This window comes from Cibotium barometz, chromosome 20 (assembly GCF_041138505.1).
Source record: "Cibotium barometz isolate CiBa-2024 chromosome 20, ASM4113850v1, whole genome shotgun sequence".
Classification (NCBI taxonomy): Eukaryota; Viridiplantae; Streptophyta; class Polypodiopsida; order Cyatheales; family Cibotiaceae; genus Cibotium; species Cibotium barometz.
Window position 1 is genome coordinate 16413596 of NC_141065.1, and position 23954 is coordinate 16437549.

General features: G+C 43.9%; 1 protein-coding gene across 2 annotated transcripts; it reads right to left on the reverse strand.

Moving 5' to 3' along the window:
* Nucleotides 1-607: 607 nt before the first annotated feature.
* On the reverse strand, nucleotides 608-20856 carry LOC147627588 (uncharacterized). Of its 2 annotated transcripts, none has more exons than XM_086814497.1 (6): nucleotides 20699-20856; nucleotides 20463-20599; nucleotides 2651-2733; nucleotides 2394-2543; nucleotides 1550-1593; nucleotides 608-1423 (listed from the first exon to the last, which is right to left on the reverse strand). In XM_086814497.1, the coding sequence occupies exons 1-6, from the start codon at nucleotides 20808-20810 to the stop codon at nucleotides 1305-1307; spliced, it is 645 nt and encodes a 214-aa protein (XP_086670623.1). In that variant the 5' UTR covers nucleotides 20811-20856; the 3' UTR covers nucleotides 608-1304. The 2 variants fall into 2 exon arrangements, with proteins under 2 accessions (XP_086670623.1, XP_086670622.1); XM_086814496.1 differs by having other exon boundaries at nucleotides 20690-20856.
* Between the last annotated feature and the right edge of the window lie 3098 nt (nucleotides 20857-23954).

Sequence of the window (23954 nt, forward strand, 5' to 3'; positions counted from 1 at the left end):
ACCATGGACATTTTCATACTTGGTTCAGGATGTATCTCTTGGATTAACAAGAACTTCTTTTTGGGCTGAGTCAATGCCGTGAACGACACCAACTCTAACCATGGACCAATGGGGTCTCCCAATGTCTCCTACTAGGCTATATAGATGCACACTGAGGCCCGTCCCTACATAGTTCATCAATCATCACACTTTATTTTTCCCCTAGCTTACAACCACACTCTTAGTCAATCTAACACCCATCTAAGCTTCCTCCGTGGGAGCGTGGGCACTTAAAAGTAACACATCCTTGGATCTTAGTTGAGGTGCAGCATACTCCTACCAGTCTTCTATTGTGCTAAAGTTGTGATTTTTTTTTCTCTTGCATTGTGTGATTGCTGTATATTCACATCATTGTCATAGATTGGCTTGCAAGAGGACTGATGGCAGTAAAATAGGAAAGCTAAAGATTAAGTTCTGCAATGAATTTAAAGGAAGAAACAAAGAAATCAAACCCTAGCTAAATACTCAAAATTCTACTTTGTGTACAGTATAAACTTTGAGGCTATTTAGAATCCCGAGAGCCTAAAGGTACCAATTACTTACGCTCTTAGTTACACAATGAGGTATCTGGCACCAATTTAATGTTAAAAATTTTATGTGAACTTGATCATCATTGCTTCCTCTAATGCTTCTAGAAAATTGATTGGGAGGCTACAACTAAGAGAAGGTAAGCAAAAGGGGGACCAACCTTAAGTCTAGAGTAGAAAATGCTTTGCTGAAGAGTACCTTAAGCACTTCGAAAGCAGCAGTAATTGTGTTCCTTCATCTTCCATGTGAGTATGCATTATTAACTCGACCATGTGAGCATCCATTATTTAACTCAACCGCAGAGTCCTTCTCAGATGGTCAGATGGTAAGGCTAGCAGGTTCCCACCCACAAATTAAGTTTATCAGGTCATTGTATATCCTCTTCCAGTCACGTAGCTTGAATGAGAGCCTGTAACCACAAGTCACATTCTGTGTGCTAGAATTTGAGAGTTAATACTTTTGCAATGATCTGTATCCACCATGACCCGCCAAACTGTTAAGTCTTGCTTGGTAAAATGGATCACAAAGCACCTTGATAACAATGCCTACTTTAATGAAATTTGTACTCCCTGGCTTTGTTAGGTTAATTTATACTGTTGTCATACTTCAATACTCCATGGCTTTGTTCTTACACTGTTCTCATACTTCAACTGTCTTTTTTTTACGTAGGGATAAATATCCATCCATACAATTTATCAAGCATACTGCCCTTCAAACTCTAGAAGTGTATGATGGACCTAGAGATCCTTCCAAGAGGGTGTTAGGAATTCTATGAAAGCCATCCACACCGAAATATCCCATGTCTCCTCATGAGATGCAATAAGACCATCATCATTCAGTCGGTAGACTGTCGTTCCTGCAGAAGGAAACAATCCTACACTCCTTAAAAAAAACTAGCTCTTGAAAACAGGACATGCAAACAGCAGCCCTCAATCAAAATACCCACACAAGAAGATAGGAAATCATCATTATTTCAACAAACCTTCATATGGTAAGATGTGAGGATGCCACGGAATTTTCAGGTACCTGAAGAAAGAGCAGTTAGTTCCCGAACCATTTATTGATGTTTCTTCAGCAATAAAGCATAAGATACCCTTATACAATGTGTAGATCCCATTGGCATATACATCACAGAGGCCCATCAAAAATCACCCATCTCCTCCTCATGCATTACCAGCCTACAGAGTTCATTGTGGATGGATGGCCATGTGCTAGCCTCCATATAGGACCTACATGAGTTGTGTCTTTGGGTAGTGTGAAAAGAGGGATATCCCTTGGGGAAGATCGTATGGCCCCTGTGCGATCTTGATCACATCTTTCTTTGGGTAGTGTACAGCACCTAAGATTGCGGAGCCAAACATATGCCAGGTCGAGGATGTGCATCTCAAGGTGCACAATTTGATTCCTAACTTGGAGAGCTCAATTTTGTAAAATAATGGGACCTAGCCCTTGCAGACAGCAGAGACTCAGGGTTCCATGCTTTACAAACAGATCCCTCACCCATCCACCCAAAGGGACAGGTTGGACAGGGGAGATGCCCCGCCCATCAGGTGACATCTCTTCTTTTCACAAGCAGGAGATCTGTTTGTAAAGACCTTCAGTATCACTTAGCAGAAACCCATCTTATTTAGTGATGTCAAGTTGGTCTACTGTCCACCAACAGGACAACATGGTGCTCATATCTTCACTACGGCTCTTTGTGGACACTAGTTGGAGGCTGGAGCAGCATCTACATCTGCTTACCAGCTTGTTTTCCAGTCTCAAAGGTCATTCACCCCTCTCGACTTGCATGTAGTATAAGACCTGGATCTGCAAAAGCAACTTACCCCTCTAGTTTCCACTTCGCTTGAACTGTGCGTGGACTGCTCACATCAATAGATATCAACTCATGATGTGATGACTTTGGATCAAACAAAAGCTTTATTGCCGCCACATACTTGTCAACTCCCTGTATATCTGTGGTTGGATCAACAAATCTGAAATTCCAAAAATATCAAAAAAATAGTTATACATTTAACGAGTGAGTGTTAAAAAAGAATGTCAAAAAAGGGGATTGGATTAAGAAACTGAATCCGAACCTTGCCTGCAATTATCATCGTAGATTGTCCGAGTCAAATCACCAGTGACATAGTATTGCCCATTACGAATGTCATTCTCAATTATTTCCTGCATTTAAAGGTAAAAAGATAACCTCATACCATAGCTGTCAAAACATCCAACGAAATGAAACAGCAACCCCACAATTTTGAAAATGGTAAAAAATGAAGAACAAAATGGATCCCAATGCCATGTCATCATGTCATCATCCAGGTCATAGGGCTACTTGTGCTCCATAGACAACCGCACAAGCATGGGCAGAAACACATTGATGCATACAATACAAGGAAGATTTGGTTGAAGAAGCGCCACAATGGCAATGGCATTGCTGCTCTTAGTGGCTGCCCTACTCAAAATCTCTTTATTGACAATCAGGTAGTAGATGATCCACCTGTTGAATATGATCATGATTAGCAGAGCCCACGCATTAGGCAACCTCCATCAAGGACGGTCTTTCCCCGGGATCTCAAAAGTGATGCCAGGCAGGTCAGGCCACAAACAAAGATTCAACAAACTATGCACAAGATGATTGGGCATTCATTGTGCACTAATGATCCTTCTATCCATGATGTATGCATGTCAGTGATTGATCAACATGTCTGGTACTTTGATAGTGGTGCTAGCAAGCGCATTGCATCTCAGCATGATTTATTTTCCTCCCTTGAGTCTCCTCCTCAAGGAGACACAATCACATGTGCAAACAACTCCTCGTATCCAACGAAAAGAGTTGATAAGGTTGTGCTCATTGTTGCAAATGGTGAGACAATCACTCTCACAAGTAATCTAGAGAATGACACGGTGGCTACTTGTTCTTGCAAGAACTTCGCACTCACGAGAACTCCACCACTGGTGAAACATAGATTCTTCTTAGAAGATGTGTCAAAGTTGCCAAAGCTTGAGGCCCTTTTGAAACATGTATGCGAAGGATGCATTTTGGACAAGATGCAACAGGTGTCATCCCTTGAACCATTGCCTGAAAGCCTTTCCTAATATACCCAAAGTGGCATCCGACTCACAGGGCTGCCATTACCCTTGGGTCTTGTGGAACACCACCAACCAACCTCATGGAACTTCTTCCATGTCTTGTGCTACCCTCCTTGGACTGTGCACCTTCATCTGGGACACCATCAATGTTTATCATTGCTGAACCTGATTCTAATACAATGTTGCCTGGTCACCACACCACCAAAAGATCAAGACATGGGTGATGGTTTCGTCCATGCGCGATGTAGTAAGGGTGGGTGGGGCATGGGCTACAACAATATCTCAAAATCTGCCTGAAGCTCTGATACCAATGTCACATGCAAAAGCTCTGGGAATCTTCTTTAGCCCTAAACACCTTCCTGGAACATGCTGATGCAAAACGCAAGCAAGAGATGGAGAGAAGAGAGAGAGATAGCTAAGTTTCAATATATTTATATAATACAAAAAAGGTACATTCATGGCAAGCCATAGGCTGCCCCATAAAAGAGTCCTATTTTACTGATCCTACTCCCTAGAGGAGTGAATACCTACCATGAGCTCAGCCCTTGCTATTTATAGGCCCTTGAAACATATCTAGATGCATTGATAGGTCTATGGGCTAGCCAAAGGCCAGCTCATAGCTTGGCTGGCCCATAAGGGCAATACTTTGGCCATAGAGGGCACATAGGCAGCCAGTCGTCGACAGCCTCCAGGTGCCCCCTATCACAATCGGCCAGCACTAGAGGGCCACAAGCAGTAGTCAACGATCAACCTATTGCATGCTACATTAATCTTTATACATAGGAGATAAGAGCTGTAGAGATAGAGAGTCGACACCAGATTGGGTCCCAACTACCCACTTAAGGGCCCCATCCTGCAAGCAGGAGTACTTCTTTTACCAAGACTTTACCAAGAAACTTACTTGACGATGGCAGTTGACTGTGGAATGCCAAATGCAAGGACAAGGTAGACCAAATGTCGGCTGAATCATCAAGCGGTCTGTAGACAACTTAAAACCACTTTGAGAGCCAATGTGCACACCCACATCTGCTGGGAGAATGCGGGACTCATGGCTGAATGCTGAAGATGACTTCTTCTACTGCCTTGGACTGAAGCACAAGTGCTATGCTGAAAAGACGTATGCACAAGTTAGAGACTCATGCACACATGCTGGCTGCTTTGTTTGCTGAACTGTGAAAGAATGAAATGATTTATGCAACGACTGAAGGACTGCTTATATATAAGCACCTAGCACAAGTCAGTTTGCTAATAAGTTGTCGGCCTATAGGAAATTGTCCACGACTTGCTGAACGCATGTATGCTGTGTTTATGCCCACACCTATGAAATGCACACCCTTGTACTACTGGCCGACTGGGCCTCATGCTGGCCGACTGGACATATGCCCTCTTGGGCTGGCTGGCTGGGCACTAAGGCCAATGCTTGGCCCCTTTGATGGCTCATGGGCTGCCCTATGAGCAAGGCCCTTAGGCTGGAAATAGGCAAGCCTATGCCCATGCACTAATAAGCTGTCCGCCTTTAGGAAATTGTCCACGACTCGCAGATTGCTTTTATACAAGGTGTACATGGGCTGTTCTGAATTTTCAGCAAATACCACATCTCTACTGACAAAAATCCTTCGTGTAGTTGGATTATAAAGACGGTATCCTTTGCTCTCATTGCTGTAGCCCACAAAAATGCATTTAATTGCTTTGTCATCTAGCTTTGTTCGGAGTTGTTGTGGCACATGTGCATATGCCAAACACCCAAATGTACGCATATAATCCACTGTTGGCTTTCGGCTATACCAAGCCTCAAATGGTGTTATGGTTTTCAAAGCTTTCGTTGGACACTTGTTCAACACATGAGTTGCACACATTATAGCTTCCATCCAAAATTTGTGAGGCAACTTTTGTGCTTTCACCATGCATCTTGCCATCTCCATGAGAGATCTATTTTTCCTTTCAGCTACACCATTCTGTTGCGGTGTATAAGGCATAGTACATTGGTGTTTGATGCCCTTTTGAAGCATATAATCCATGAATGCATTTGACATGTATTCTCCACCTCTATCTGAGCGGAGTGTTTGGACTTTACATCCACACATATTTTCAGCCATTGCTACAAAGTGTCGAAAGCATGTTTGCTTGCATGAAGTGATGTGGCTCGAAGCACCACTATCAAAATACCATGATGCATTCTGTCTGTCAAATGCAATGCAAGACATATCAGTGTCTGAAGCACTTGGTGTGCCACTAGTGCATGTGACCAAAAAAGTGTACTCTTCTTGGATTACATTAGCTGATTGCTGTGCTTTGTCATCAAAAGAGTCTGCTACTGCATTGCCTCCTTCTTTCCTTTTCTCTTTTGCAATCCGCTTCCTACATTCACTGATGTAGTGTCCAGGCTTATGGCAGTAGTGACATTTGCCCTTCTTTTTGGGCTTGTTTGCATCCCCTTTGTGAGACTTTTCACCACCAGAAGAGGGCTGTCCATGACCAGCCTTGCTAGACTGTTGTCCCCCATGCTTAAAGCTCTTTGCTTTACCCTTATCCTTGGCTGTAAATGCCTTGTCTCCACCACGGTTGCTCGATAAGTTTGCTCTTGTTTGCTCTTCCTGCAAGAGTAAACCCACCAGCTCTTCAAAAGTGACGGGATCACCACCTCCTCTCATTGAGAGGTTGAGAGAGGTGTGAAAGCCCAAGTAGGAAGGTGGTAAAGAATGAAGAGTGTTGGTGACCATCTATCTGTCTGGGATAACCTCATCAATGTTGAGCAATTGTTCCTGCAAATCTTTCACTTTGGTGAGATGATATGCCATGGAGTCACCCTCATCCATAGAAAGAAGATCCAATTGCCTCTTCAAGTAGGCAACTCTTGCCTCGTTGCGTACCTGATACATTGCTTCCAATGTGTCCCATGCAAGCTTCGATGTCTTGCAAGAACGAATGTGCAGAATAATAGTCCTTTTCACTGAAAGGGCTATCAATGACATGGCCTGTGCATCTCTAGAGTCCCATCTCTTCTGCTCTTGTGTGGAAGCAGGTTCTACATCAGGAGCTCTTTGAGCACCTCCCCTTTGAGGCGTGGCTGGCTGTATGGTAAGTGGGCGTGTGTCATCACCACACACGATGCCCCAAAGCCCTTTGGCTACCAGCAAATTACGGATCATGAAACTCCAGAGGGAGTAGTTAGATCCATCCAACTTGTCCTCTTGGGTGAGCACACCAAATACACCTGTAGCATTCTGTGCCATGTCAACAAAATATACCTGCAAGCAAACCAAGCACCAATGTGCACTGCCACGCAACCAAATGTCCTGTGCAAATGTATGCCTGCAAACCAGAGCAAGTGTAAACCTACACCAAATTGTCCAATTACACACAATGTGTATACATACGCGACAAATCACAGCTGTAATGCCCAATTACATGCTCCAATCTGAAAATCCCCAATTTTTATGCACTCCAATCGCTTCAATGTGCATTTAATTGGCCAATTTTCACAAAAGCCCCAAATTTTTGCAAATGAAAGAGGTTCAATTTGCTGATTTTGACCTCAATTTTAAAAACCCCCAAATTGCAATTTTTCAATTTGGCCTCAAATTGAGAAATCCCCCAAATTGCACCTGCAACTTTTCTTTGAATCTGACTTGCACAGAAGTGTCTACAAAATTTGAATATTTTAATGCATATTTTCACTCACATGGAAAGTGCCTGCAGGCAAGTGCAGTACGGATGGCAGGGACTTCTCTTGTAGGCGTCAGTCCAGGTCTAGATGTGTTGCTTTGCTTGCAGGCGGCACGCCAGGTGTAGGTATCGGGGCAGGCAAGCGCAGGCAGAGGCGGGCTGCCAGCGCAGGTCGAGGTGTGGTGCCACCGGGGGTCGGAGGCGGCGATGGGCGCGAACAGCGGACGGAGGCACAGGGCGAGCACAAATGGGGCAAGCAAGTCCGCGGGGGCCCAGAACGGGTTGGAGCCAACAGCTGGGCTCGTGCGGAGCTTGGAGCAGACGGCGCGGCTATTGCTGGGCGGAACGGAGCAGCAACGTCGACGGCGGGTCTGGGCGGCCGGAACGCAACGTCGGCTCTGGGCGTCCTGAACCGAGCAGCGACGGAGCGGCTCTAGGCGACCGGAACGGGGCGCTGACGGGCGGAGGCGGTTCTGGCAGCACTGTCGCCGCCAGCTGGAGGGGGAGGCGCCGCCCGTGGGCTGAGCGGCGGTGGTGGGCTCCCCACTAGTGCCGCCGGTTTTTGGTGGCCGAACGGCGACGGAAATCTACAAGATTTCTTCCAGCGGCAGAATTCCAGGGCCAGCTCCCAGCTCTGATACCAATTATTGGTGTTGGACTCACACACTCACACACACAAACCTGCACATTAGGGTTAGGTGCAGGATAGAGAAGCTCGCACAGAAATGAGAGAGAGAGAGAGAGAGAGCCAAAAGTGTGGTATCCACAAAATGCAAGTCAACCCTTGCATGTGTGCCACATCCATATAATATAGAAGTACAAAATATTATATGTAGAGTGTCCTCTCACACTTGATATCCAAGGGGAAAAACCACATGGGAAAAAGTGCCCTTAGTTAAGCCCTATTCACACATAGCACTACCATAAGTGAGCATATGCCTACACACAAGTCGGTTGCTAATAATCTGTTGGCCTATAGGAAATTGTCCATGACTTGCAGAAATGCATATACGTTGTGTTTATGGCCACATGTGAAATGCGCACCCTCCTACTGCTGGCCGACTGGGCACATGCCCTCTTGGGCTGGCCGGTTGGTGTAACATGCAACGGAAGTATTCGTAATTGAGGATCCTATCACACACATGCTCACACCGTCTTCTGTATCCTAAGTTTCACGAGTTTAGCAATCCACTTTAACACTTCAAACTTTAAGAGATTTGAGAGAGAGAGAGAGAGAGAGAGAGAGAGAGAGAGATGGAAACTATACACCGTATGGGGTCCCGAATTACCCACTGAAGGGCCCCCCATCCCGTTACCGGAATAGTATTTGCTTTATTACTTTGAAGAGACTGACGGTGGACTGACGATAAGCCAAACGCAAGATCTCGAAAGACCAAGAGTCGGGCTGAACTGTACACGGCTGTAGAAGCACCAATGATGTCCAATCTCGAGCCTGTGCACTCTTCCCAATGGAATGAGGAAGGGCTGCAAATCTGAGGTTGAGATAGGGGCTGTTTGGGACTGTTCTAGGCTATGTATGAATGCTGTAAATGAATAGGAATGCTGAGTTTTACCTTCACCAAGTGGCTGTAGCAAAACGATGAAGATATGAATGCTGAAAACGCAAAGGGGATTGAAGGCTAATTGCTGTAGATGCTGCGTTTTATTGCATAGAGGCTGAATTGCTCATGCATTGATGCTCCTAGATGCTGATGAGGAAAACGCTGAGGTATGAGGTGCTGAATTCTGCAATCGCTTTATGCTCCTTGTGCTGAAGGCTCCAAGCGTTGAGTGCTTCAAGGCTGAATGAGATATGATTGAATAAATGGATGATATGCTGGGCTGTTTATATGGACATGGGGTGCTGGTCGGCTGGCTATAGGGCTGGCCGACTGCACTTGTCCAATAAAAATATATAAATGATGTAAAAAATGCCCATAAATGCTGTAAAATATGGGAATAATACTGGATAAATTCTGATGGGTGCTAGATGATATCTGAAGGCTTCTGCAATGGTTTAGATGGCCTACATGCATATGGAATGAATGCTATGCATAAATGCACACATGTCCTGATGCAAACTCTAAGGCTTCTACTGACTCTACATGCATGAATGCATCTCTTCAAGTGGGTTAAGGGACTTGGACAGACTGACTGACTGTCTAAGGCTGAGAATGACCTACGTAGCTCGTGCCTGACTTATCCTGGACTGAGGATTACAATGGGGTCACGGCGTACGACAAATATCATCCTAAAAGGTACTAATACTATACAATGTTGCACTGATGATGATGAGCCAGCTTGTCACCATGCACTACAGTGCAGAGTGCATGTGACATTCCCTCCTTAGCTTGGCCGCAGATTCATGGCTTCCAAGTAGTCCGCCAACAACTGGGCATACTCTTGAAAGAATTCCTTGTCTAGCCAAACGGCTTCGTAGGTACCTCGATCTCAGAACTTCGTATAGAACTGACGTATCTGTCGACTGTAACCATGCTTCCAACGATGAAGAAGGATTTGCTCAAGCTCGATGACTTCGGCTTCGTCTACCACGTCTAGTTGTTCATCTCAAACATCAAAAACTTTTGGTCCAACATATGGTTTTAGCCAAGAAACATGGAAGACATCATGCATCGTCCAACTGTTAGGTAATTTCAACTTCATGGAGACATCACTTAGCTTTTTAACTATTGGGAAAGGTCCAAAACTACGGAATGAAAGCTTGGAACAACGTTTGCCCACTTGTTTCAATCTTTGTTTCATGATGTGCAGATAGACCCAATCACCTTCCTTGAAGTGGACATCTCGTCTTGACTTATTTGCCTATCTGCTATAAGCTTCCTGTGCTTTGGTCAAGCGGTCCTTTACTGACTCAATGATTTCGGAAAATGCTTCTATGGTTTTATTAGCCTCTAGAGATGGAGACACCAATCTCGTCAAAAGAGAAGAGAAACAGCGACCAAAGGCTGCTTCATATGGAGTCCGTCCAACACTGGATGAATGAATATCGTTCAAGATAGCTTGGACCAATGGAAGATAATGTTCCCATTTGGACTACTGGTCATGACATATGACTTGAGAACATCAAAGGCCAACTGGTTATAAATTTATGTCTGGCAGTCTGTTTGTGGATGGAATGCACTAGACAACTGTAACTTAGTTCAAAAGTTTTCGAATAATGCCCTCCAGAAATGCAAGGTAAACTTGGAATCTCTATCTAAGGTGATGGTGCTAGGCAAACCACAAATTGGGTACCAATGCTTGAGAAAAAGACGTTCTATGTCCTCAGCTGTGACCGTATGCTTGCATGGGATGAGCATGCAAAATTTACGAAAGCAATCCACAATGGTAAAACACTGAGTGTTATGGGATCCCGTGGATGCTGATAGAGGCCCTACAAAATCCATAGATATATAGATGAAAGGTCCGTCGGGGATAGGCAAAGGTTGAAGTAAACCAGCCTTCTTTGTATGTGGAACCTTTACCTTTTGACAAATCTTACAGGCTTGAACATGTGAATATACATCATGCCTCATTTTTGGCCAATAAAAGGACCGTTCTAATTTCTCGAGGGTACTGTTGATACCTCTATGTCCTCTAACTAAGAAGTCATGGGCATCATGGAGAAGAGCTGATCGCTTTTCCCGAATGACACAGAGGTGGTTCTTGAAGAACAACCAACCGTTCTGTACTGAATAATGGCCAAGGTCAGAAGTGAGAGCCAAATTATATTGAGTACCAAACTCAGGGGAGTCGACATATTGGTCTTTCACACTATCTAAGTCCTTCCCCGTGATTTCGAGAATGGTAAACTCCTGCACTGCTTGGATGCTGGCCTTTCAACTAAGAGCATCTACTATTGGGTTATGCTTACTATAGGGATGTACTCAATCATTCCTCCAAACTATTGGAAGAGTTGACTCCACCTTGCTTGCCGATCACTCCACTGGGCACTTGGCATGGTTTGAAGCCACTTAAGTGCTTGATGATCTGTTTTTACTATGAAGACCTGTCCATAAATAAAAGACTTCCAATGTTTGAGCGCTGTGATCACACCCAAAAGCTCTTTGTCATAAACCGAATAATTATTTTCGGCGACATCCAACTTTCTACTGTAGTATTCCACTGGTCTATTGTCCTGCTCTGGAGAACTGCACCTATGGCTACATTACTTGCATCGGTAATGACCTCGAAAGGTTCATCCCAAGATGCTAACTTCAAAATAGGCGCCTCCAAGGCAGCTTTCTGGAGTGCACGGAATGCATCAAGCGCCTTGCATGTGACTGAGACTTTTTGTTTACGAGTCTTCACTCCTTTGAGCAAGTCGGTGAGAGGTGCTGCAAGGTTGGAAAACTGATGAACATGGGTGCGTGTTTTAGGCTTGACAAAGACCTACGAAAGAACGGATCTCTTGGGCAGTCTGAGGAATGTCCCAATCTAAGATTTCATGAATCTTTGAGGCGTCTAGTTGAATCCCATCGGAATCGATGATATAGCCCAAGTATTGAACTTACTTAATGCCGAAGATAGACTTTTTGGCATTTATGTAGAGCCCATTATCTGGCAAAAGTTGCAAGACTTTCTCCACATCTTTCTCATGCTGCTCCGTAGTGGCTGAGAATACAAGTATGTCATCAATAAAGATGAAGACACACTTACCAATGAGGACTGCGAAGATCCTGGACATCATTTTATTGAAGGTTGCGGGTGCATTTGTAAGCCCAAAAGGTATGACTATGAACTCGTAGTGACCACGCTCTGTCCGGAAAGCTATTTTGGAAATGTTAGCTTCAAAAATGCGGGCCTGATGGTAACTCTTGAGGTCGATCTTCGTGAAAAATTTAGCACCGTCTAAACGCTCCAAAATGTACTCAATCCTTGACATAGGTAGCTTATTCTTAATGGTGAGTTTATTTAATGCCCTGTAGTCTACACAAAGGCATGCAAACTTGTCCTTCTTTTGGACAAATAGGATGGGTGCAGCAAATGGTGAGAAAGGCCGAACGAATCCGGCTCGGAGGAGCTCAGATAATTGTCTTTCTAGCTCGCCCTCTAAGGTCTTGGAAAGACGATAGGGAAACCTGCTAGGAGGTTCTAATGCAGGGACCAAATCAATATGGTGGTCCTCAGGACGGGATGGAGGGAGACTGGGCACAAGATCGTCCCTAAGCATAATATTCTGATGTCTGGATAGGAGGTCTGCTAACTATGGGACTGAAGATGAGATAGATGCTACCCATGAGGTAGAGGCTGTTTGAGCACGAAGATAAAGTAGTGCTCATTCCGCTCCCTTGCGGATAGCTTGTCAAGCCTGGAGGTGCGAAATCAATGGGATGCCGAGAATGCTTCTATCCCCATGAATCATGGCAGACTCAGGAAAATCTTTACAGAGAGTAAAAGTGTCCTGCGCCCAATCGGGAATAGGCTCATATTGGCAAAACCACTAGATTCCTAAGATCATGTCACACCCAAAAAGAGGCAAGACAATGAAATCTCGTTGGAATGAGGCCGTCTGAACTTCAAAGGTAAATTGTTGTGCCTTCTGAGATATGTGGGTGCAGAGACCAGGTGTGAACCCGTCCGCATCCAAATGATATGGTACTAATGTGCAATTCATCTTGTTAGCCAACTGGGGAGAGATGGGGTCTTCAGAACTGCCCATGTCGAATAGGACTACAAACTGTCGGCCCTTGATAGAGCCATAACTTCGGATGAGGCTTTTCTGTGCAGCATCGCTCTCACCCTCCTGCTTAGCATCAAATACCATGGATGGCATAGGATGCATAGAAGGTAAAAGCTGAACCGCATTGGTGGTAGCTGGAGATGCTGTGGCAACTGTGGCAGAAGGTGCTTTGGGGGCTTGTTTCGCTTGCCATTTGTGGCAATCCTTCTTACCATGCCCTATGATGTGACAGAAAAAACATCTATTTTCTGATTGGTATTGCTTTTGCTCCTCTGGAGGAAGATAACCTCCAGTAATGCCTGCCTTAGCCTTTTCATCGAGGGTTTTCTTAGGCTTAGATTCTTTATCCTTTTTACCCCCTGAACTGGAGCTATTACTGCCGTCCTTCTTAGCATCTTTAGAAGATGCATTACCTTTCCCTGGCTGTGCAGCAGATTGCTGCTGCTGGGGTTTGGTACTAGACTGGGATGACTGCTTGGGCTTGCCTCCGTTCATCTTCATTTTCTCATTTTGAGCGAGAGCCAAAGCCCGGTCATATGTACTAGGTTCAAAGTTGCGAACTGTGAACTAGATGTTGGGATCCAATCCACGAATGAATTGCTCCATCTTGACCTGCGCAAATAGCCCGAACTGCTGTGCTAAAGTAATAACCTTTCCGGAAAACTAAAGCACTAGAGACCCGTTCTGTCTGAGTCCATAAAACTCATCTGCCAAACCGGTCATATACTGGGGCGAGAGAAATCTGGTCTTCAGGTCACGAACAAACGTATCCCAGCTAAAAGTTGTGACACCTGTGGTCTAGTCTGTATGAAGATTAGACCAATGCTGCCACCGAGTGACTGCCTCACCTGTGAGGTGAGGAGCCGCTATGTGGACTCTATCTTGAGGATCTGTGATCCTAGCTCATGGAAAATGAGTAGTAAATTGATGAATAAACCGATTAACTGCTAAATGATCACACTTACCATCATACTTACTAAAATTTGGTTGACTTCGAATGACAGTAGTTGATGCCACGGACTGCTGTTTGGTGGCACCTAAGGCTAGGGAAGCTGAAGAGAGGTACTGGTATCTAAGATGCATGGCCTCCTTTTCTCGTTGGTGCTCGAGTAACATACGTTCTCGATCGAGCTCTCGTTGGTGCTCCCGAGCGGCGAGTTCAACCTGACGCCGGTCTTCTTCGATCCTGTGTTGGGCTTCCTCATAGTCCCGTCTATCTACTTTTTCTTGTTGTTTTCTTGCTTCTGCTTTTGCTTTTTCCTCTCCGTCTGGCCTCGTCTTCTCTTCTTTGTTGTTTCATCTAAAAGAAGAGGGATATGTAGTCGGGGGCTACTGGAGGCAGAGGAGGACGTGCGGCTGTTGCCTCCAAGAGTTGGAGACGCTCCATGAGAAGCTGGTTTTGAGCTCTAAGTAGAGCTATGGTGTCTGCTGTAGTCGGAAGAGCAAGGTCTCCTTCGGGGGAGACTTCTTCTGGTTGATGAGTACTCTCCACTGTAGACATGATGCTGAAGTCGGTGGTCATGCCGGAACGCAATCTGACCATCCAAGGATACTCTCACGCTAGGATACGGTGTGTGTGGACAAGCTGAATCTGATACCAATGTAACATGCAACGGAAGTATTCGTAATTGAGGATCCTGTCACACAAATGCTCACACCATCTAATGTATCCTAAGTTTCGCAAGTTTAGCAATCCACTTTAAGACTTCAAACTTTAAGAGAGAGAGAGAGAGAGAGAGAGAGAGAGAGAGAGAGAGAGAGATGGAAAATGTACACCGTATGGGGTCCTGAATTACCCACTGAAGGGCCCCCTATCCCGTTACCGGAATAGTATTTGCTTTAGTATTTTGAAGAGACTGACGGTGGACGTCATGACGATAAGCCAAACGCAAGATCTCGAAAGACCAAGCGTCCAGCTGAACTGTACACGGCTGTAGAGGCACCAATGATGTCCAATCTCGAGCCTATGCATTGGGGCACTCAAACCAACGATGAGGTCCATTGCAAATTGTGCACAATCCTATCTTTTGTTGATCCCATCCAGAAGGGACAGTGAAAGGGCGAGGATTGCGAGATTGGTCACGTTCTTGGTCTCGTCCACAATCCGAACTACGTGGTTGGAAGGACTGAGGACGTCGGGACTGAAAAGAGGACAATTCTTCTGATCAACGAGGGTGTTGAGAATTATTCCATTGGGGATTAGGCCAGGAGGTAGAAGTGCCAGAAGATTCTCTTCGACTATCTCGGTTCATACGAGACCCATTGGTTTTCTTAAAGGCATTAGCTCGACCGGAAGAGGCCGAATTTCGAGAATTAATGTCCACAACGTGCTCAGCGTAACGTATGGCATCAGCAAGATCGACAGGACTATATTTCTGAACATCGGCACGCAGCCTGGGGTTAAGACCTTCAATGAAGGCATGAAGTTCGTCCGCTGGGGACAAGGAGTCAATCTTCAGTATCAAGTTGGTGAACTGGGAGATATAAGAGGCCAAGGAACCAGTTTGATCCAAATGGCGTAAGCGAGTACGGGCTTGGAAATCCGCATTGGCAGGTATGTACTACTTGCGGAGGACCCACTCAAATTTTCCCCACGTTGTAACCGATTTTCCAACGTGCTGTCATCGTTGCCACCACAATAAAGCATTGTCTTTGAGGAGGGATAACGCAAAAATCACCTTTTTTCGAATCAGAAAGGATCATGGTTTCAAAGTATAACCGTAGTTTGTAGAGCCATTGGTCTAAGATGCGCTTATTGCGCTGACCACCATAAGATTCATGGGGTTTAATTTCCAGTTTCTTTGTTTTACTAGCTTGTAAAAGGCGATAAAGAGTTTTAAGGTCGTCGCCTTCTACCTCGAAAGGAGTGACGTCTACGTCCGCTGGTACTGTTGCTGAAACATCTGTTGTTGGTACGGAACTCGTGTAGGAGTGGCGATCCGTGTGGAGCTGCTGGATCTGTGAAGCCAAGGATGCCATGGACTCCTGGAATTGTTGTTGGAACTGCTGCTGAAGTTGCTGCAAAGCTTGCTTTCATTCTGGAGGAGCCGGTGTGTCAACAGATTCAGCCATGAGAGAAGATGCAGATGTAGAGGCTGCAGGGTGACGAGGCTCTGGGGTTTTTTGCTGCTGATGACGCCGCTGGACTCTAGTAAGAACCATCAGCTGGAGGGTGCGGCAACTGCAAATCCCGTGAGGAGAGGCTACGTGCTAGTGAAGCGGCTATGGACCATCCAGTATAATGAGGACGATCCTCTGGGACTGGGCTCGCACGAGAGTCTGCTACTGGAGAAGAAGGTACAGGGGTAGGGGCAGCTACTAGTGTCGAAGCTGTATAATCTGGTGTAGAAGGGCGCACCGTGAACGAAGCGAGATAAACGTTCTCAGAATAGGTGCAATATTCACGAAAATTGATGCTGCACTCGGGAAGAATAGCGCCCAGACGAACACAGATCACCCACACATCGAACTCACAAAGGTGATAAGTCGGTGTGGCTATCTGAACACGGTAATGAGTGGGCTCTAAAGAGGAGGGCACACTCACTGGAACAGGGATAGAGACCGGTGGAGAAACACAAGTAGGAGAGGACACTATGGACTGTGAGGGTGTATCCTGTAAATAACTGAATTCATAGGTTTCCTCTGCCATAAGCCGTTGGAGAAGAGGGTAATGTGTGTCCACGTGATCTGGGAGATGCTCTTAAACCTGTAAAAAGTGATATTGGCCCCTTATGAGTGGAGAGCTCGCAAAAGAATGAAGTGGCGGGTTTCTGATATTCTAATGCTCCACATTATGTGAGATTTTAATGCCCAATAAAATGGAAAAATCACACCTGAAGAAGATTGCCATAATGAATGTGGTTGCTGTCGGAGAAGCAGGGTTAGGGTTAGGGTTAGGGTTAGGGTTTGGGCATGTCATAGGGCGAAAAAAGTTTGCTCTGATACCACTATGAAGCTTTTATAGCTTAATTAACATGATTAAGACTTAATTAATGAACATAAGACAAATGCTGCAGAAAAAGACGGAGTGATTGCATTGAGACGGAGACCTTTCTTAAATAGAGGCCGAAAAGGTACAATTGAAGAGGCACATCCCTCGAAAGGGGTGTGGCTCTTGAGACAATGGTTATGTCCTTTGGACTTAGGAGTGTGTCTTTAATGAATAGACATGTTCTTTGATAGTGACCCATGTGCAAGGGTGTGACCCTTCACAGGTGTCTTTACAGTTAATTAGGAATTAAGAAGTAATTAGGGAGAGATTAAGAGAGTTAGTCACAATCGTGACAGCTACCACAAGTAGACATGTTCTTTGATAGTGACCCATGTGCAAGGGTGTGACCCTTCACAGGTGTCTTTACAGTTAATTAGGAATTAAGAAGTAATTAGGGAGAGATTAAGAGAGTTAGTCACAATCGTGACAGCTACCACAAGTAAAGCATTTCCCCTCGCTCATATATTGCTCTTTCTACTTTGCAGTGAGACCATAGTCTTTCACTTCTAAGAGATGCTTCTTGGTAAACTTATTTTCAGCCTTTGGATCATTTTTATCTTGGTTTGATCCTTTTTAGATGGTTGTCCACTATTTTGCAAGTTTTGGATAACCCTCTCTTTGCCTTGAAATAAGAATTCAGCCTTACTGGATCGACTCAACTTGAGTTCCAATTACTTGGTAGCAATGGGCGGCTGCGATTAGTTGCTGTAAGGTGTGACTAGGATACATTTGTAGTCCCACTTTGTACACGGGTTATAATCACAATTGAAACCTTCTCTTCCTTTCCGCCTTTGGAACATATATAAATGGAGACACCTCCAAAAGCACTTTGCAAAATTTCTGCACATATGCATTCACCGTTTCCTCCTCATTTTGCTTCACCCAATCCCACTTCATTGGTATCTCATTTAATGCATTGGGAGGCAAGAACTGGGATAAAATCTCTCCTTGAACTCTTCCCATGATCTAACAGGATTTGGTGAAAGCTTCTTAGTAAGCCACCAATGAGCAGCAATACCTTTCATGAACATGCTTACATGCCAGATCATAGATTTTTGAGTGAAATCCTCATCACTAAAAGCAATATTAAGCTGGGCAATAAAAGCAAGTGCCTTTGATGCATCATATTCTCCATGATATATATCAAACTTCGCAGATTTGTCTCCGACTTTGAAGTCATGAGACTTTGATGCATTAGCCTACATCTCAACATGTTTCCCCACATGTATGTCCATTGGGACAGCCCCTGACCGGCATCATTTTAGGAACAAAGGATAATGGCATCATTTTAGGAACAAATGGTAATGCATTGGGCATAGAAACATGTGCCCTATAAACATGAGGCAAGGCTGGCCCCTCAACACATATTGGTGCATTTTCACCCATAAATTCTCCCTCACAAGCACACTTGAGAGCATGAGTAGCATGAGAGATACGCGGAATACCTACACCAACAAAAAAATTACAGCCCATGTTACATGTATTGTGTATGCACATTTTCAATCGACAATGAGCTTCAACTCTTCTCATTGTGCATAAAGAAGAGCTTGCATACGAGTAAGTTCAGCCCTTAAGGCTATGGACTCTTCTTCATGCATGTTCTCTTTACCACGGGATGACTGTCCCACATGTTCCTGTTCTCTAGTATGCACCACATGCGTTTGCTCATCCTATAAAGCATTGGAAGCATGCATTTCATTGTCCTCGCTTCTTGTGTTGGCATTTCAACACTCACTGTAGGGCTGTCCATAGTGTTCTAAGTGTAGAGATAGCTAGTGTTCGCGGTGATCCTCTTTCCAGATGGAAGTGAAAGAGAACCATATACTCTGATACCAATGTAATTCCGCAAGTCAGTGTGGAATGCTTAGTTGAACACAATGCTAATCAAAACACTTAAATACACCAAGATTTAATGGACAACAAGCACAATACAAGATGTAATTTGTTGAATTGACAAGGGACGCACAATGAGCCGGACCAGCCAGCCCCTCCCTCAAATAATGTTTATTGATCTTGGGAGAATCAAGTACATAGTGTAATGAGCATTTCTGACCAAATTTCCATACTAATGTATATGAATACAGTATACAATATAGTTGTTGATGAAGATCTGCAACTCATACTACCCTCTCAAGTGTCCATGTTCCCTACGATCTACTCTCTATTGTTCCGCCCACACATGGTAGAAACAATCTACAAGAGGACACGCAGGACAAGAGAACACTACACAGGGTACGTGAACATGGAGTTCTTCTCCTCCCTCCTACTACTTGCTTCTATAATTGAGCATTATAGCTTACCAATTGCAAGTAGAGTCAATGACAGCAGAAGTCTTGGCGATGGAAGCGTCTAGAGTGTGAAAATCTTCAATATGTCGTGATTCTTCACGACAAATGCCTTCAAGTGGATGCAGGGAACTCTAAGAAAGCTCAACTTGAGAAAAGAAGACTGAAATTAGGGTTTTCAACCAAAAGACCATAAGTTACAGGAAATAAAAGGATTGTTTTTCTGAATTTCAATCATTACGAGTATGTAAGTGAGTGAATACCACCTAGAAACACTCTTGGAAGCTTGGAAATCACACTAGCAAGCTTGGATATGGTGGTGGGAAGAAGAAAGTACACAAAATACAACCAAAGAGCCTCATGAAGGAGGGCGCCAACCTCTAAAGAGAGAAGGAAGAGAGAACTTTTTTTATTTTATTTTTTCTTTCCGTGTTGCATTTTTGCATATCAACAACCTATATTTTGATGCTTCGGTATATAGAAGACAATCTTATGAATATCTTGTGGTTGGATCTGAATCTGATGATAGCCAGTCTTTGAGTCAATCAGACTAAAGAATGTTGCGCCTTCCAGCTGATCCAATATATCTTCAACCCTCAGTATAGAAACCCGATTCTTGATTTTAATCTTGTTCAAGGCTTTGTAATCCACGCACATGCGGAATGTGCCATCCTTCTTATGTACTAGAAGCACTGGAGAACAAAAGGGTTAAGAACTAGGCCATATCAACCCCTTTGATAGAGCAAGTCTTGTACTTGTGTCATAATCTCTTCTTGTTGTACCGCACTCACAAGGTAAGGAGGTCAATTCGGGGTTGAACTCCCAAGAATCAACTCTATCACACGATCCTCTGTTTGCTCAAGAGGCAACTAAGCAATCCTTGTATCCTTCTAGAAACTGTAGTCTCTCCCTCTCAAGAGAATTCAAATCTTTCACTGAATATTCACTCTTAGATGGAAGACTTTATTGCTTTGGAAATAAAAACATGGGATACATAGGGATGGTATCTCCCTTCTTCCTTTTCTTATGCTTAAAAGAAATGGTCCTCTCGGGAATCTGGATAATAGCACTCATTTTGTATGAACATTCACATTTGCATACTATCACATAATCACATGTACACAAGCACATGTGCATACATACCATCACATAAGCATCTGTTGATTCACATTGGCTGCAGCAGAAGTACCTTTATTTTTGCAATGGGTAAGTGAAAATCCTTAGGTTGGGCAGCCACTGAACTGCTCTCGCATGCAGGGGTTGCTAGTGTGAATAAGCAGCCGGACAAGACGTCCCGCCTTCCCAGCTTCAAATCAACCTGAGAGCCTACAGCCAGACCGGTAAAGATTTTGATTTAGACAAAGGGAGGTGCCTTTTTTTCACTAAAATCGATCGCCCAAATGTGGCATAATGGACCTTCCTTACGTCCACGTTGGCATCTCGCAAGGGGCAGTACTGCCTGTGTCTTCTGTTGTTTTTGCGTGGGTAGTCCTGTCACTGCCACAGGAACGAGAAAACAACACAGTTGTGACGCCATTGATGAAAAGTTTAGAATGGTGCCCTAGATAATGGTTTACATTTAAAACAATTAGAAATTCAAAGTGGACCTTAAGAGCTCTAAAGGATCACACTCCTTCAACCTGAGAATTTGGTGGACTCATATATTTAACCCCCCCCCTTGGCTCAACTTAATACAAGGACATCTAGAAGGTTAAACAATAGGGTTTAAGAAGACTAGGGGACCTATGGGACTTTTCACAGGTTGGCTGGAAAGAGTTGCATCGGATTGAAGGGGAATTTGGAATGAGTTAGTTACAAGTTCTGTGCTAGAAGAGGTTGAGAAAGGATGGACCTCAACAGTCTTCAATGGAGCCTCTTGGATACATGATCGGGCCTGGTTCAATGGGGTCAAACTGGATAGAATAACTACCAAGGCACTATATGAGGAAATGAGTAAGAGTGAGCTTAATGTCAGATACTAGGTGGTGCTTGAGTATTTGGAGGAAGAGGTGGAGTTTAATATGGGAATTGCAGATTCTAGTGAAAGCTCAAACAATTCTTTGGAGAGTATGTTTGTTGGCTTTACCCCTTGGATTTAAACTGCTTCAAAAAAACTTTACAGTGCTAGAATTTGTCCTAGATGCAAATCACCAATTGAAGAGAGGGAGCATGCTTTTTATGACTGTCCTTGCAATCAGGGGGTTTTGGGGTAGGATAGGTAAGTTGGTGGATGAAAGCTTGGTGGTTAAGGGATCTTGGGGTGACTAGTTATTAGAGAGATTAATTAATGGGGCAGGAGAGGGGGATTTAATATTCTGTATTATAAGATATTGTTGCCTGTGGGGGATTTGGATTTCTAGGAAATTGTTGATATTTAATAAAGAATTTAGCCAGGGGTTAAATGTGTCAGAGATGATCTTCAAATGTGTGCACTATTATTGGTCTATATATTATGTTAATAAGCTGAATAATAATTTGTTTGTTGAGGCAGTCCAGGCAGGGATTAGGTGGTACAGGCCTCAGTTGATGGGATATTAGAACATACTAGGGTACCCTAATATTTGTTGATATGTGGCAGGTGTACACTTAGAAAGATGTGAGGAACAAATATCCCAAGTTTGGGCCCAAAACTAAAAGGTGGTACCAAAAGGAAAAGCAATCAGTGGATACTTTGTGGCCTTAATTGAAAACCATGTGGGTAGGAGACCAGTGATGGAAATTTAGACTAAGGGTGACTATTTTAAAGAGCAAACCCCTATGGGATTCATTTCTGTTGAGATATCGAACTCAACTAGTGCTACATCGGACATTGATGACCCGCCTGGGTGATAGCTTCCGCATCTACACCACTGGCATGGTTGGTGAGATTATGGGTGATATGCGGCCAGTGGGATGACAGGTTGTGTGACAGCCATTTTGGATTACTAGAGACTGGCATAGTTATAGCATCGGCTCATTTAGTCGGGTTCACATTATGGACCGACCCTTGTATGTTGTAGTAGTAGTAGTTGAGTACTAACCCATATAGTGTGTACTCTTATCTTTATGTTATGTTGGTTGAGTAGAGAAGAAAAATATAGAAGAAAATTCAACTATCCATCTCTCTTGTGTCTTGCTCTCTCTTGTGTGTGTGTGTTTGCTTGCTAGGGTTTGAAGCTCTCCCTCTCTCGCACATTCTCTTTAATTTTTGATAATGTGTTGATTGCTTGTATGTAGCTGGGGTACCACATATCTTGGGAGATATCTTGGGAAGAAAATTCAACTATCCATCTCTCTTGTGTGTGTGTGTGTTTGCTTGCTAGGGTTTGAAGCTCTCCCTCTCTCGCACATTCTCTTTAATTTCTGATAATGTGTTGATTGCTTGTATGTAGCTGGGGTACCACATATCTTGGGAGATATCTTCTTTTGTTTCAGAGGATGAGAGGTGGGATCTAATATGTGATCTTCTCAATAGGGACTAGGAGTAGAAGTCATGTCTTGTTGTGAGTGGTTGTTTTTGCCCTATTAATATAAATATATAATTATTGTTCTTAAAAAAAAGACCCACATGGGAATAGTGGAATAGCAATGGGCCCTTGACTTCTCTCCGAGGCACTAAATGTCTCGTGAATGCTACCGCGGTATTATGGTTTGGGACCATAATAAGATACTAGTGGGCAACCTATGCTTCGTACATCTTTTACGGAGTTCAAAATTTAAATTCTACCCAAACCTCCTCCTCCCCTTCCAGAACCTCCAAATTCTTACCACGTGGTGGCAACTTTGTGAAACTCTTCCTTTATATAATATAAAGAAGAGTTGAAAGGTCCCACACTTTTTTGTCAAAATATCATATCGTTTAGTCTTCCTTCCCCAACCTGTGTAACAATGCATTGCTATGCCCTACACACCAATGCATTGCTCTGTCCTACGTGTGGAGGACCAAGGTAACATAAAATAGGTATACAAACTCTTAAAAAGAATAACCCCCCATCTTACGTTATTTTAAAAAATGAATACTCCTTAAATATTTTTTAAAAATTCAAGGTTTCAAAGGTTTTCCCCTCTATTTTCTTGGTACTAAATCAATTTGAATCTTTCATTTTCGTTAATGTAGGTAATTAACATTGCATGCATGGAAATTATCTTCCCTTTACGTGTCAGAAGCCCTCTTTTTCTTAAACATGATCGCTCTGCTCTCTCTCTCTCAATAGAGGGTGAAGGGGCCTCTACGTTTTCTTACAGCTCTCTATGTTGTTTTACGCCTAGCCAGGTGGAGTGAGTTGTGTGTTGTGTGTTGTGTGTTCTAAGCATGGTTTGATCCATTAGTAAAATATACTCAATTTCCTTAGCTTAGAGGGGTTGGGGTTGGCCGATATTGATGCAACGAAGCACAGTGAAGGTTGAAACTTGCATTTTTAGACGAGCATCTGCATCAGCAGTATGCTACCTCAAATTTGTGCTGTCTCAAATCTGTAGCCGTTTTGCTCCGCACGCCAAACTACTAAATTAGTCTTCTGCATTTTAGTATTCAACATTTTGCACTTGGGTTGTAGATTTAGCATCAGCCACTTCCGCTTGCTGAGAGATATCAAGCTCAACTAGTGCTACGCCGCGGACATTGATGACCCGCCTGTGTGACAACTTTCGCACTTATGCCACTGACATGGTTGGTGAGATTATGGTCGATATGCGGCCAATG